A 16,515-nucleotide genomic window follows, 5' to 3' on the forward strand; every position below is an offset into this window, starting at 1 on the left:
AAGCGCTAAAGTAGCATTACTTCAAAGATCTTTCCAGAAGTCCGAAATGCCCTGCAAGCCCTTCGTTTCCACCCGTTTCCCACCAAAAACATAAGTGAAACCCACAACAACAATCATATCCATCATGGATGTCTTACTACCCCGACAATGTGACAGCATAAATGAGCTGCAGTCTAAGAGTAGACAAGTCAAGAAAAGTGCAGAGTATGAAGAGGTGAAGATCCACATGTCTGAAGCTTTTAACGTCTTGGAAATAGTAAGATGTATGTCCCCTGCCCTATTTTGATGTTGAATATGCGTAACAAAGGGGTGCCAAATGTCACTCTGTTACTCTACCACTAACGATTGTGGTAAGCTTTTCGATGGCATATAAGTTCCATAGTTTACCCAACCACAGATTCAGAATGGGAACTTGGAGCTGTTTTCACTTTTGCTTTATGCACAATTGCACTGTAAGGAGGAGAGGAAACAGAACCCACCCCGTGGAGTTGTTGTGGCAAAAGCCCTCTCTATGACTGGGTCACCCAGAAGGACCAGAAAGGGATCTCGGGGAAGTGCGACATTGGTTATACCTCATATGTTAAGTAAGACCTACTCCCAAAAAGATAGTATTTTCAGGTAATGCAGAGCACAACTAACCCCTCCAAAATTACTGACCAGAACAAGCTGGTCTAGAAAAGAGGAAGACGAACTAGGAAGGCAAATGAGTAAGAATGTACAACACACAATTAGAACGTTGGAAGGGACCACAAGCCAAAGGAATCACAAAGGCAATGAACAGTTTGTGAAATCATTACTGTGATAGCAGACAAAAATGTGCCGAAAGGTGTGAAAAACCTCGCCAGAGTACAGAACAAAAGGTAAATCACAAGGCACTCTAGGGACAAAACATCACAAAGTGGACCTATGGAAGAACAACGATGGACAAATACAGAAAATAGCATTTCCATAGGAAACAGTAGACATGAAAATCACGACAATGCAAAAGACAGAGCATGCCTACCACTTTCAAATAGTAAAGTGCATGGGCAGCTTTTAAAGAACGTAAGGCATAGAGCAAAACAGAAAGATTCCCTTATGAAATAAGGAACCTAGCAACAGCTCAGAAGCCCTACAAGAACACCAAGAGGGAGAAATGCATGCCATCCTGAACAGCAGAGTGAAGTGAACTGTACAGAGAGACTGAATCTACAGGGAGTGACTAAGTCCCATGAAACACTGATCCATAATGTTCAAGGAACATACAGAAACTACCAGGTATTCACTATGAGATGAAAGAGACAAACACCGAAGATGGCTACATGGCAAGTCACAAGAAAGAAATATGTAGACACCACAAAGCTCTGAGTAGAGTGTGGTCTCATGCATTAGAGGTATCACACAACACCCTGCAGTGGAAGAGTCATTATAAGGACAACAGAGCAAATGGTATCAGAGAATGACCCACAGACACTAGGAATATAGCCAAGATTTCACAACAAAGAAGACCGCTAGAAGACAGGGATAAAAGTAAAAATCCAACTATACAGAGAGCACTAGGAGGAATTTGAGCCTCCCACACCATTGGTGGTGTATATACCGCTGAAGTACAATGAATGAGCTCGCTAAAAGAAGGTAAAATGGCATGGATGCAGATCACACTACCATGTGTCATACTGTTCTGCACAGTGAAAGTATGAGTTCCCCAGAAGAGGCAGAACAACAGTAGAAAAGGAAGAGAAATTAAAGATTCATCAAAAACAGGCTCCTGTGCAAAACAAAGAGCCATAAATAAACGCTCCCAGGGAGCTAGAAGCAGTATTTCCTTTATAATGGATACAAAGGGTACAATCAATCTAACAAATAATGCCCACAAGACATAAAACGATGCTACGCTCAGAGTATGGAACATACCTTACAGGTAGCTATCTCCTGGACACGAAGCCCATCATCAGGGAAAAGAAAAAGCCTGTTCCAACAGATGTCAAACCCACTGAGGGTCACAAGAATAAACCTACAGACAGCGAAAGCGAACAGCAGTCACGACAGTCGTAATAAACAACTGAACGGCTGCAGAAGGCAGGAACACCACCTTGGGTGCCACCAGAAGGTGTAACAGTTACGCGAAAAAGAAGACAAAACTTGGACTCTACAAGGCTTGAAGGACCAGAGTATGAAATGGGTCAATCTATAATAGGATGATACATAATTAAGAATCTTTTGCACTCTGACTGACCCTCAAGTGTAGCAGCGCAGAATCGGCATGTGCACCGAATAGGCGGCCACCATCGAAGGGAATATCTTCAAGAGTGGAGCAGACAGTCTCTGAAAAGCCAGAATTGCATTGCCAGGCATGACAATGCCTAGCCAACTAACTCTGTGGTATCCAAACCACATTTTATGGCAAACCTAGGCGGCTCACCCCCATCCTGGAGTATCTGGGCAAGTTCACTTTGGTACTCCTCCAGAAGCAAAAGGTAACAGGTGCGCCAGTGAAACTCAAAGCATGAGAAAAACAGCCCAGAATAAAAGCAGGGTTCAATGTTCGCAGAGCTGTGCTGGGTGAGGAGGAAATACTGCAAGCACCTTTCTGTCCGAAGGTACATTAGGGAGGATGCTGGGGTTAAGAAGCCATGGCAGCCTGCACCACAAAACTCCTCAGAGTTGGGTGTTGGGAATGACAAGCCAGGGCCCCGCAGGTGGGCCAGTGGCTCTTGGCTATGGATCGGTCCACAGAGACCCTCGTAGCAGGTGCAGCCCAGGACCCTAACAAAATATCATAGAGGGCATACCCTATATGGAAATACAGGCTCTAAACTGTGAAGCACTGATAATAAAGGGTCAGTGGTCATCTCCACAGAAGGAAGCTGCAAATCTAATACCACAGCTGCCCTTTTCGCCCCCCTCTGAAAAGGAGGTACTCACCTTAGTAGCAAGGCTGGGTGGGAAAGGAGGTCCGAGGCTGGGGAGGACTCAAGGCCACTAGCCTCATCCAGCTCCGTAAGCCAACTACCCTCTAGAAGAGGCTGAATAGTGTCATCCATAAGGTTTGTAAATCCCAACTCCTACCCTACCCTGTAGGAAAACAGCTATAGACCATGTAGATGCATGAATAAAGGTTTCTGAGCCAGATTGCATTACTGGCACCACACTCTATGCCGTCTGGCATTGTTGCAGCGTTGGAAAGGATAACTGGATCTGCACAGATCGGTGTCACGAATATCAGCTGATCGAAGTCCGGTGCTGCAGGTGGAAGCCCTGAGCCATGGCCCGGATCAGAGTCTGGATACAGAGGGCCCAACTAACACTGAGGGGGAACCTGTCGGCGTGGATTCAGCCAGGACACATCCTTGAGGCTCATAGGCGCACCAAAGGGAGGGGTTGGCCCAAAGATTTTATGTAGTAGAGTAAAATAACCTTGCATCAGGGTCAGAGTTGCCACAGCTCCATGAAAAACAGGGCAGCGAAGGGGTGGACTCATGCTCAGATTCCACTGCCGCAGGATGGGAGGGGGCGTCGGGAACACAAAATTTACTTGACGTTGGTGGATGTTGCAACGCAGACCGCCTGCATTTATAAGTCTACTTCTCCGACACCAATGGAGACTTGCGAGTTCGAGAACGTCTCCTGGATCTGACCCGCAATTGCACTTGGTACTTAGAACGAGACCAACAACAATGCAGAGCCTCTGCCAGACACACCGCTAGGATCTTCCAGGCCATTCCTGCAACGCCTTCCGACAAAGGTAACTGCAAGAGTCTCAGTCCTCTGAGTCATGGTGCTATCTGGGACATAACATACAAACCTTATGAAGGTCAGTGGCCAACAGCTGCCTGCCACAGGTATCATAAGGTTTAAACCCTGAACACATGAAAAAAATGGTAAAGGCACACACTTCCTTTGACAAAAAATTGCAAACATAGGCCGAAAACGGCCCGAGGAACCACTCCGGATCCAAGTTGGAAGCGCGGACAACAAGAAACAGACATCAGCCCATCAGAGAGGGTATTATATGGACTCCATCTACAATATATCTTGTGGACAGTGTCACAATGGAATCGCACACTGTCCTCTTCTGACGTGCAGAGGAACCGCTGGAAAAATTTCCAGATCCAGTCTGGAGAGAATGCTAAGGTAAGGAATCTGCGGCTAGCGCCTCTATCAGATAGGGTGATTTGGACAAAGCATTGGATCTAAATCACCATGATATATTTATTTTAAAGAAAAGAATGTATGAGTCAAGCAGTGCGTGTATTGGTCTAATTGGTGAGTGGGAGTGGTTAACAGAGTGTCCTGATGTTTTCAACGAAAACTTGGGTAAATTGAAGGGTTTCAAGCACTGCATTATTTTGAGAGACAATCCGCGAGTAGTTGTGCGCAAGGTACCATTCGTGGCTATGTAATGAGCTAAAGTCTGAACTTAAGAAACTGTGTGATCCGGGGCATCACTGAACCTATTGAAGGTTCAGTGGCTTGCTATGTAGTAGTAGCATGCAACTCCGATAAGTCCTTGAGGTTATGAGTTGATTTAAGAGATCTGAACCCCAATATCTGGGTTGATCAACAACTATTGCACAATATTAACGAAATGTTGGCAACCATTAAGGGGGCAGTTTTTTTTCTTTTTCTTTACAGCATTGGATATGTCAGCAGATTACCACCAATTTGAATTTTGTCAAAAATACAAACATCTCACGTCTTTGGTCACAACAAAAAGGTTGTATCGCTATGTTCGGATGCCATTTGGATTAGCAACCGTTTCAGCGGTTTTCAGAGATTGGTGGGCAAATTGTTAAGCAATACACCTAGAGTAACTTATTTTCAAGATGACATATTGGTATACGCTAAAGATAAATGCGAAGGAGACCAAAGTTTAAGGTTGTGTTCTGGACATACTGAAATCTAGTGGGATGACATTAAAAGAGGGATAAGTGCAAGTTTTCTCTAGATGCAGTAGATTATTTAGGACATCACATGTCAAAAGATGGGGTAAAATCCAAAGTCAAAATCCTGGAAGCAATTGAGAAGGCTCCTAAACCTGTCAATACGGATAAACTTATATGTTTTTAGTGCTTAATAGATTATTATGCTAAATGTGGTAAATACTGCAAATAAGACAGCATGCCTAAAGGGCCTGCTTAAGAAGAGCACAAAGTATATTTGGAATGATGACCGTGACAAGGTGTTTGAGTCAAATAAACAATACATTGATGTGCACGCCCTCAATCGCTCAATACGAATGGCAAAAGTTCCACTGATAGCAATTTGGGCCTTGGGGTCCGCACTTATGCAAAAGTGGGCCAATGGTGATGAGGACATCAATGAGTTTGATTAAAGGGCTTTGAGAGGTGCAGAGACCACTTATTCCTTGGTTTGTGGTTGAGGGTTCAATACTTCCAAAATGTTATGTGAGACAGTAGATTTTAAAAACGGACAATAAACCAATGGCAGACCTGTTTAGCACAAGTGGGGGCAGAAGAGCTATCCCTTACATTGACAAACGGCAAAAGGACTACAGGAGTTTCAGTACAAATCTGAGTATGTGTCTGGTACCGGGAATGCCTTCGCTGATTGCTTGTCACGACTACAGTTGTGTAAGTCTGGATCTCAGATGAAAATGGATGAGGACTTGGATATGGTGTGTGTTGTAAGTTCAATCAATGTTGCTATGAATGTGCTCTTTGTGTAGGGAAAAAGATTGAAGAGGTAGCAGTTGATAACGAGATACAAAGTGTGATGGAACTTGTTGCCAGCCATTGGCCTCCTGCTAAAGAAGTTATTGGGAACATAATTCCAAATTTTAAGAGTTTCATAATTTGTCGGTTGTCAACGGTGTTTTGTGTAAGTGTGGAATGTTGGATGTTCCATCGGCAATGGACAACAAGATTTTAGATTTTATTCATGAGGGTTATATTGGTATTTGTGCCATAAAGCCTACAATACATGAGGATTTTTGGTCACACGATTTTGAAACGTTTTGCCTGCGAGTGTAGTGCATGCGTCATGAGTGACAAGACCCAAAGGACTGGTCCTAGTCCTGTTACCCACGTAACCACAGTTATTCACCATGGCATAAACTGGCTTTTCAATATCTGGATCATTTGGTGTCCTGGTAGGCACACCAAAATATGCTTGCATATGGATGACTATTTTACGAAGTGGCCCTGGTGCAGTCATTGATTACTTCAAATACGTTTTTCTGTGGGAAGGATATACTGAGGAATTTGTGACCGGCAATGGCACCCAGTTGGCGTCAAGAGAACTGGAAGATTTTTTTTAAAAACTGGCTGGCATAAAACACATCAGAACATATTCATATCATCCCCATGGCAATGAGTTGGTGGAAAGAATGTATTGTATTATTAAGGAAGAGGTGCAGTTGGTGCTAGTGAATGGTGTGGAATGTAAGTCCGTGATAAGGGATATGATTTGGGCCATGAGGACCAGACTTCATACAAGAACAGGTATGTCACCTTTTACTTTATTAAGGGGCAGGGTTGCCGGAACGAAACTGAACAAAGAATGGGTGGATCGGAAAACTTGATGTTGTGGAGATTGGCAGTGTTGTGGATGCGAGGCAGCAAGAGCAAAAAATATAGTATGACTGTGAAAGACTGCAACAAACTGCTTTTTAAGCAGAGTCGTTGAGTTAGGATCAACAAACCTGGCCATGTTCAGAAAAGAGTTTTCCATTTTTAGGAACCTGTTCAAGTGAAGGAACATGTAATAGTTCAAGGATGGGAGGGTGCGGAACAAGAGCTTTGTTTCATTTGTGCCTGATTCCAAGTCCACATATGTTTGTGAAAAAAAGAGTGAGGGAACAGAAGACTGTTGTTAGACATGGCAGCTTTTTGACATGTCTGCTCTGCCTTCTAACCTCCTGTTATTATGGTATACTGGACTTTGTTTTTGCTGATTTATTGTCTTGTGCACTTGACCACTGCTGATCAGTGCTAAAGTGCAAGTGCTCCCTATGTAAATTGTATTGGTGATTGGTTTATCCAAGATTGGCATATTTGATTTACTGGTAGGTCTCTAGCAGAGTGCTCTGGAGGTGCCCAGGGCCTGTAAATCAAATACTACTAGTGGGCCTGCAGCATTGGTTGTGCCACCCACATTAGTAGCCCTGTAAACATGGCTCAGACCTGCCACTACAGTGTCTGTGTGCAGTTTTAACCTGCCAATTTGACCTGGCAAGAGTACCGACTTGCCAGGCGCAAACCTTCCCTTTTTATACATGTAAGGCATCCCTAAGGTAGGCCATAGGTAGCCCCATGGGCAGGGCGCAGTGTATTTAAAAGGTAGGACATGTAATGGTGTGTTTTAAATGTCCTAACAGTTGCAAGGCCTATCTCTCTCATAGATAAACATGGGGGCTGCCTTTAATTCAGAGATTCCCATTGAGGGCAGATAGAAATATGGAGTTTGTGGTCTCTGAACTTACAATTTAAAAATACATCTTTTAGTGAAGTTTGAAAATGCCACTTTTAGAAAGTAGGCATTTTCTTGCTTAAACCATTTTGTGACTGCCCGTTTGTGGATTCCCTGTCTGGGTCAGTTTGACCCAGCTGTTTACAGCTCTCCTCTAGACCGTGACACAAAGGGAGCTGGGGTATAGCCTGCATACCCTGATGAGCCATCTGAGCTAGAGTGGAGGGAGGAGTGGTCACTCACACCTAAAAGGACTATGCCTGCCCTCACCCAATGGAGTCTCAACCCCAGGTGTGTGGCAGGGGCCTGGCCTGGACAAGGAAGAATCTTACAAACACTTGAGACTTTGCTTTGAAGTTTGCCAACTTCAAAGGCAGAAAGGGGTATAGGTATTGGACCCAAACCTCAGACTTTTATAATCTTTTTGGAATCAATAGGAGCCTCTGCCAAGTAGAAGAGCTGGAGGAGGATTACTGCCCCTTTGCTGTGTTGCTTTGCTGGGTTGGCCTGCAGTTGCTGTTTCTACCTTAAAAAAGAGCAAAGGGTAAACTTTGCTGTGTATCCTGCTTGAGAAATTTCTCCAAGGGCCTGGAGTAGAGCTTGCCTCCTGTTGGAAGTCTCAGGGACACCAAAGACTTCAGTTTCCTCGACCTGCAGCACTGGGACCACCGCAACGACGGCAACAACCTGCACCGTGAAAGGCCAACGCCACACGGAGACACACTGCCCTGCTTCGCACTGCGACAGTGGTCTCACAGACGACGTCATCGGATGACTTCACTGAGCTGCTGCTTGCACTGTGAACAGTGGGCCCTGCACTCTGGCGGCACCTGCTCACACCACAGCCTGGGCATCCCCAACGCCACCGCTCCTGCTGACACTGGCACGCTGTCCGCACCGTGGCCTGTGGACACTGTTCAAGAGGTACACGGAGGACCGCCCCGTCCCACACCGCAGCTCCGCTCCACCGATGCAAGCAACATCAACTCCAGTGTCGTCACCAGGCATCCCTGCCTGCACCGTGGCCTATGGACACTGCTCGTGAGGGTCTCGAAGCACCATTCCCTCCCACTGGCTTGTGCCTACCGATGAGAGCGCTTCAGCAACGACAACGCTGCTGCCTGCACCATGACCTGGTGACATCGCCCGATGCACCGCCCAGCTTCACTCCGCAGCCCTCGTCTCACTGACGCAGATGGATGCTGTCACATGTGGGCACCGCACGTCGCATCGTGCGCAGCCCTGAAGCCATCCACGCCAGCGTTCCTGACTTCATCAGCCAGGAGTTCGATCTGCAACGCGTGTGACATCATGGACTCTACGATCCCCGCACCGACTCCGGAACCAACACCGCAACACTGCTCAATGGATCTCATTGCAAGAATCACAACTCCCTGCAAATCCAAAGGTACAGTTTGCTGGTCTTCCTGACACTGTAGTTGGCCCACAACGCCGTGGGAGGCCTGAACTGTTTTTTTTATTGATCACGACGACATGATAGCCTCAGGTGGAGCTATCGACTTCAAGGATCTGTCTTTTTAAGTAACTTTTGCAGAATTCATATATTTGTTACTGTATGTTGGATTTTTATCGTATTTGGTCTGGTTTTATATAGATAAATATTGCCTGGTGTCCTTTTGTCGTAGTTTGGACTCTTGCTCTCGGCAAGACTGCTGGTTAAAGGATGACAGTACATTTGCTTGTAGGTGACTACGTCTTTCCTACAACAAGTCGCAACTTTTGTCCCAACCTTACCAGCTCACTAGCAGCACCTCACCAGAAACACAATAGTAAGAGGTGATTTGTGGCAGCCTTTACGCATGGACTCGAGAGTAAGACACCTCAGGGAGTGTCGTGGTTAAACGGAGATTACTCCTTTCTCACAGATGTATCATGTCTCATACAAACGCAGGCAATGACAAAGATGCAGCAAAGTTTCAATAGCTTTTATTCAACATAACTGCAGTTTGCGATAAGTTGCCTGGGCTGCAATGATTAGGATAATGAATAATGCAAGCAACAGAATTGTGAAGACGAGAGTTATTATTACAAAGACCCCCACCATCTTGTAATGCATGAAAAAGACATACGGAATGCAATATGCCCTAATACCCTAGTGCGTAAGACCTAACCTCCTACCTAAAGGAGAGATGGGTTTGTTAAACCTAATCTGCCAATGTCATGTCCATGAAAGGAGCACCCAACCCTTGTCACCTTGGAATGAGGTCTCTATCTAAGACTCCATAGGGACACGAAGATTGGGTCAGCGTCAAGACAACTGCAGCATCAATATCAGCGATGCCCTCTGGTAGGAATCCCTCTGAATATCTGTCTAAAGTGCAATATATTTATACAGATCTTCAAGGACCCCTGACGTAGGTGTGTTCCCAACCAATAGATAACAGACATGCTTGGGACGGCAATTAATATAAACAATCCCTCGAAAGTATAGAGAGGGAAAATCCTTAAATGTGAACACCTACTGTTTGTTTGTCTTTGGCGCTTGTTCTTGATGCCTTAGCGCGGTGACACTGATAATGTAACTCATAACAAGTGGCCTAACTCTAAACAAGGCAGCCATTTTAGAAGAAATAAATAATTAAATGTGCTAAGACAGAGCAAGCTAAGTAGGTTAAAATTCACTACGTGACGGGGGCACGAGTCTGCAAGCCAAATGCTAAGCTAACTCCTGTTATCCCATTAAAATGAAGTAGGATTCCCCACACTTTCATAGTGTTTTCACTGTGTTACTGTGTGTTATGTGCAAACGCTTTACACATTGCTTCTGAGATAAGCCTGACTGCTCTTGCCAAGCTACCAAGGGGGTGAGAGCAGGGGTTATCTGAGCGGGTATCTCCCTTATCCTGACTAGAGTGAGGGTCCCTACTTAGAGTGTAAACCAACTGACAACTAGAGACCCCATATCTAACAAGTGTTTTAAAGTTGAGTGTGACCAACACCAAGCTACGTTTCCTCAGAGCATTAGAACTAGCCCTATTAAGTTTAAGGATTTGCTATGAAATAGTTATGAATTGCTTTCTACCTACATGCGTATATTACCAATTGGTTTTCTCTTCGCCTTCCGAGATTATGTTTGTGATATGTACTTATTCACTTTCACATTTTGTTAACGCTCATGTTACCCTTTTCTTTTTAACCTACTTTATTCAGTTTCATTATTGTTGCACATACATGTCTAGTATAGTCTGATCTATGTAACATGTACAATAGCAGTAATCCCACTCTACATATCACATATGTATTGTGACACAATATATGTTAGAAACAATAAGTCATAACAGCCTCCTTTCCTGACAGGGCCCTCCCTCCCAATCATGTTGCGAAATAATGTGATAGAACGAGGTCGGACTTCAGGGTAATATGGTGGGGGTGGGTGGCATGAGACACAAACTGCGACTGAAGCAGACGTGTGCCACAAGAAGCAGGTTATTAGACTCACAATGGGGTCTCGCGCATAGCAGGAAACCTTCTATACCACAAGGTGTGCGTTATAAGGAGAAGGTAGTCCCAGTTCCTCAATCAGATATCCCACTAACCAACGAGCGAGCCACTGGAGCTGGGCCACTAAGTAATAATGTTCAAAGTTCAGGGCTCCTTGGCCCCCTTTTCTACAGGTAGTTGCAGCTTGAGCAACGAACTCGGTATTTACCCTTGTTCCAGATGAGACTCCCTAGTGTAGCATGTAGTGTGTGGAAAGTGTTTGTGGGTATGTGCACAGGAAGATTGAGGAAGTAATATAGTAGGCAGGGGAGCATCACCATTTTAGATAGACACTCTTCTCTGGACTGTGAGTGGATACGCTCTCCAGAATGCCATTTGGGGGCTGAGGGAGGCAATGGCTTTAGTGAGATTGCTATCTAGGAGGTCTTGCATTCATGGTAAATATGTATGGCTTGATAGTTGAATGTAAGGGGCTCCCAGCGAAGAAGATGTGAATCTACCAGCAAGTGTTGTGGCAGACAATCAGGGTGCAGCAGAAACAATCTGGATTTGGCCCAGTTTACTCCTAGGCCTGAGGCTGCTCGGAATTCAGACAGGATATTCCTGATGTCTCATATTCTGGTTCAGGTATCTCAACAGTAGATTCAGACCTCATCTGCATACAGCAAGATTATATGCCTCTCTTAGTTCCACGGAATGCCCCTCATTTGACCCTGCTGCCAGAGCCACTATTTTATTTTTTATTGTTTCTGCTATTTATGTTCTCATTTGCTTTAGTTGTGAAGGAAGGGAGGGAGGGGTGCGTAGGTTTGCATATTTGGAATGTGGGGGTGTGAGCTTCTAGGGATGACGGTTGTGACAGAATGGGGTGGTCGACGGTCGAATAAGCGCTGCTCTCTTTACCCCAGTACTCATCTTTTCAGTGTGATAATCCTTGCCTCCATGTCAATGTTCTTAAATCTAGCTAGGTAATATCTTCTATGTCGAATTCTCTTAAGTACTATAGAGAACACAGGATGCGTGTCAACCTGAGAAACCACAAGCTCACCATAGTAAGTGCCATGCCCATATCACCATTGCTCTGTTTGTCAGCCCTTTACCAGCCAAACCCAGCTGAAAATGTCTCACCTCTCTCATGGGATCCCATTCCATTCCCAGGCACCAAATAACCCATCTCTTCCAGGCTGACCAATATCGCTTGTGAATTCCGAGCTACCACATCCCATCAATGAATTACATAGATCACCTCAAACTTTGAGGCCTTGCAGTGTTCTGTGAAATCCTCCATGTCATCAATATCAGGGTGCCTTCCTCCAACAACTGGTGTAATGTTCCCCCTGGGTCCATCAAAACCGAAGAGTTAGTGGCAGAGAGATCGGATAATCATAGGAAAGACTAAAAAAAAAAATGGAAACCAAACTAGAAATCTCCGATTTGGCATTATCATGAGCAGATTTGCTTACTTTTTTCCTTATTGGCGCGGTCACTCACAAGACCACAGCAAATGTTGGGAAAGCGTACTGCCAGTAAACAAAAAAAGTATGGGATTCACCAATAATACGGAGCTAAAGTCATGAGAGATTATCCGCGAGCTCCTAGACCTCGCTGGGTGTCAAAAAGTGGAGTGTGAGTGCTGTGGGATGGTGGTGAGTAAGGGGAGGGGGCATTTTCTTTACGGACTAGGTGGTCTCACACACTATATAGTGTCATGCTTCATCATTTGACCACCTAGCCCCACCCAGGTAGGACAGTGCCACCTGGACGGACTCAACCTCACCGTTAAAGGAACGGGAGGTAGTGCGTAAATATTTTTATCTGGAGTTAGTGGGATCCAGTGGGGGCATTCTTCAGGGCCTAGGAAAATTCCTTCCCCCCCACCCACCCCTTATTGAGGGTGGACTGTCTATCTGCACTTTGCCTGATGTTTAGGGAGCCTAGGCCCTGAAGAATGCCCCCAGACCTTCCTTGGCTCATAGTAGAGGGTAAGAACATGTCGGCCAATTTTAAGATAGGCGACCCAGTAAGTCCTTACTCTCACCGAGGTGTCCCATCCTTGTTTTTAATACACCAGCAGACACCACTATTAAAAGTGTAGATTACACTGGTAACTGCCAAGGTGTTTTTATCTTCCCTTAGCCTAGCTGGATCCCACTTACTCCAGATAAAAATATATTTACGCACTCCCTCCCGTTCCTTTAACGGTGAGGTTGAGCCTGCCCAGGTGGCACTGTCCTACCTGGGTGGGGCTAGGTGGTCAAATGATGAAGCATGACACTATATAGTGTGTGAGACCACCTAGTCCGTAAAGGAAATAGCCACTCCCCTCACTCACCACCATCCCACAGCACTCACACTCCACTTTTTGACACCCAGCGAGGTCTAGGAGCTCGCGGATAATCTATCGTGACTTTAGCTCCATATTATTGGTGAACCCCATACTTTTTTGTGTTTACTGGCTTTAGATGTAGGGAGCTAGTATGGGTTGATTACTACCAAATACATGTTTCGAATCTCCCTTTACTTTCCGGTTGTGATAAGAGGGAAAGCATACTGCACCTGATGACCCCAATCCTACAGAAAGGTATCTGTTGCTAAAGCCTCTAGATTGCCTCTCCACCTGCAAAACTGGATTATCTGAGCAGAGAATAAGGCTACTGAATTAGGCCCCTATTTAGCATCCAGCCGCCAACAAAAATCAAGATTCAATCCAAAGGCCATGAAATCTCAAAATTATTCAGACTGCCAGTCCATCCATCACCACATTCACATCCCTAGGTGTTCTGCCATCACTGAAATCAGCTCTTTTGTGAGGTCTGCCAGAAGCCTGGACATTGTGCTCCACCAAGTGACTTATTTACTTCACTGTGGACAAATTGTAAATTTGTGGCATATTGGGACAGTCAACTTTCTACTTCACCATGCACTGATGGCAAACAAACCTGACGGCAGCTCCAGGAAATGAATGCAGAGATCCAATTCCTTCTCTGACCACTTCCCTCCTGTACAACCATCTTGCAACACACTCCAGTCCTGTCTGCCTTGCTGGGGCCTTACACAATTACTATATGGCAACTCAAGATGAAAACTGCCCTGTTATTGCAGGCCTTATGTTGTAGCCACCATTAAATCTCCATCCTTTTCTCCTGTGAGAGGGGCTCTGAATAAGCAAGGCCCCTCCTGAGGTGCAACATCTGCAGCCTCAATAGTACGCAGCAGGGGAGCTGGTCCAAGAAGAATGCATTAATCTGTAATGCCAACCAGTGCACCCCTCTTGCCAACAGGGACGAAGAGAGAGTTTCTGACATAGGACCTTGCACAGTTCCTTGTCTATGAGGACTTGTGAGCAGTAACTGAAAGAAAGTCAGCTCCAAGACCACCACAAGTTCCAGGAATTCCAGTCTGCTCTTTGGAGTCAAATTAGACAGCTCTTCATTTATTAGAACACCAGATCTTGGAGGGACTCACTATTAGGAAAATCGGATCCTGCACAAACAGGATCATGTTGTCCTCCTAGTTAATCAACTACATCTCGCTGGCACAGAGAAACTCTGTCACCGGCCTAAGTAGCTTGTTGAAATACCAAGGGACAAAAGACAGAATAAGCAGTAACAAGGTAAATGTAAATACTTGTCTCTGCCATTCAACCTGTGAAATTAGAATATCCGAACTGTTAAGTAGGTGTCTGTAAGGTCTAAGTGCACCATCCAGGCACCTTCTTGTTTGAGATCACTGAGTAGTGGAATGTCATTCATCTTGAAGAGGCCGTAAATCAAAGAGGAGTTGAATTCCCTCAAGTTGATGATCTGTCTGAGACGTCTACCATTTTTCGCAACAAGAAATACATTGCTGAGGAAACCTTGGCATTGCAGCACAGACGTGCAAATGTCCCACTTGTTCTACAGCGTTTCTACCCCCCTATGGAGATAAATATCTGTTCTGACATGGAAAAATTCATCTGTATCAGTCAGCTGAGCAAAAACCAGGCCCTGGGCAGCTTTTTCCTCATAGATGGTGGACCATCACCCTGTAATCTTTTGGGTGCATGGATGCCACGCAACACAAAGCTGTAAACAGGTTACTTCAGTTGAGAGTCAGTAAACATCTTTAAACAAAGAAAGGCACCTATTCTGGCCACCAAGAAGCAAAGAAAAAAGGAATTACCAAGAGAGCACAGGAACTTTATGTGGATTGGAGAATAGTGATTGTTGGTTTCAAGTCGTATACTGATCGTGTGACTGAATGAGAATCCTGTTTTATCTAGGTGCTTCTAGGAGTGGTACTTTTTCAAGGATTGCTGTTTCGGCTGCTGAGACTAAAAGCAATGAACGTTATAGGCATAATCCTCATCTCCAGTACTGACATGCATAGAATTCTATTTATTATAACATTTGCCAACAGACTATAAGGTGCCGGACACCACAATACACAGCTATTTTACGGGGAAAAATAATATTAATTCTTCAAATCAAGTCAGGCAAAAATATATCTGCAGAATCATGATAGGTTTACATAACTCATGTAATTCTTCAAAGGATACATGCTAAAAAGTGGTTTAAAAACTCATGATCTGAAGCAGGCATTGATTGGAGGAAGTTCTCTCTGTAGGACTCAAACCAAGGAGTAGTGGCTAAAACATGAAAATGTTAAATGTTATTACAAATATACATGACCATCAAAATACACATTTAAATACTGAAATATTATTGGACTTGTAATGCAAATTCAAATTTCATTTTCATGCATCTTACCAACAACATTTCATTTGAAATTTCTCCACTACAAACTATAGATGTACAGGATTTTCTTGTAATCACATTGCTAAAGCATGCACATGCACCACAACCAATGTATGATCACCAGAAAACAGAACTTAAAAGGGAGAAGATTAAACATCAATCGCAGATCAGAATTTATTTTTGAATATATTACAAAAATGAATTGTTAATAGAGAATTTCACTACGATGGTGACAGTTACAGCTCTGAAAAGATATAACAGCACATAACAATGAATTTCCTTCCCTATGTTATAACAGATGTATTAAACATTAGTCTCTGTTCATTAATTTCATACATGAACTGAAACTACTAATGTAAAGACATCTGTTTTACGATCACTGACTGTTGCACATAGCTGAGGATTCAAGCTCCCCAATATAAACACCAGAGCTTCCTCTTGCTGTACTCAATGAACTATTAGCTATTATACTTGGTCACCTCCATTTCAGCGTGAAGGCAAGTCCCTTAAAGCCTAGCAGAACAGCCCTTCAGGTAGAAAGCATCTGGTGTCCAAGTCATCAAAGAAACTCTACAGTCAAGATAAGCCTCCAATTTAAGCATGACATACATTGCTACTGTTCTGTCAAATACCACCCAGTGCCCCCACACCACCTGCCCAGATAATGACGTTGTACAAGGCAGAACACCCAAGGCAAATAGGTCTAATCTAGTAGAGTTAATATTCAAATGACCATCAGAACTTTGCTAACCACAACTCATAAACCAAAGACCATCGGGTGGCACTGATCACTGACATTTTAACTGACAGAGCAAGCCTATCTGCCTAAAGATAACTGCTATGCAAATTCAAGTTACTATAAAAAAACCAGACCGGAATAACAAAGGTGGTATCTAGGGCACAGAAA

At 44.3% G+C, this 16,515-nt stretch overlaps 1 protein-coding gene across 3 annotated transcripts in view; it reads right to left on the reverse strand.

Annotated features, from left to right (window-relative positions):
* The window catches only part of TRAPPC8 (trafficking protein particle complex subunit 8), a 1,010,076-nt gene that overhangs the window by 905,771 nt on the left and 87,790 nt on the right, over window positions 1-16,515 (reverse strand). For all 3 annotated transcript variants that reach the window (XM_069220084.1, XM_069220082.1, XM_069220083.1), the window contains one exon: window positions 15,410-15,499. In XM_069220084.1, coding sequence (XP_069076185.1) covers window positions 15,410-15,499 — 90 coding nt within the window. The remainder of the gene's footprint in view (window positions 1-15,409; window positions 15,500-16,515) is intronic.

Source organism: Pleurodeles waltl, chromosome 2_2 (assembly GCF_031143425.1).
Source record: "Pleurodeles waltl isolate 20211129_DDA chromosome 2_2, aPleWal1.hap1.20221129, whole genome shotgun sequence".
In the NCBI taxonomy this organism is placed as follows: domain Eukaryota; kingdom Metazoa; phylum Chordata; class Amphibia; order Caudata; family Salamandridae; genus Pleurodeles; species Pleurodeles waltl.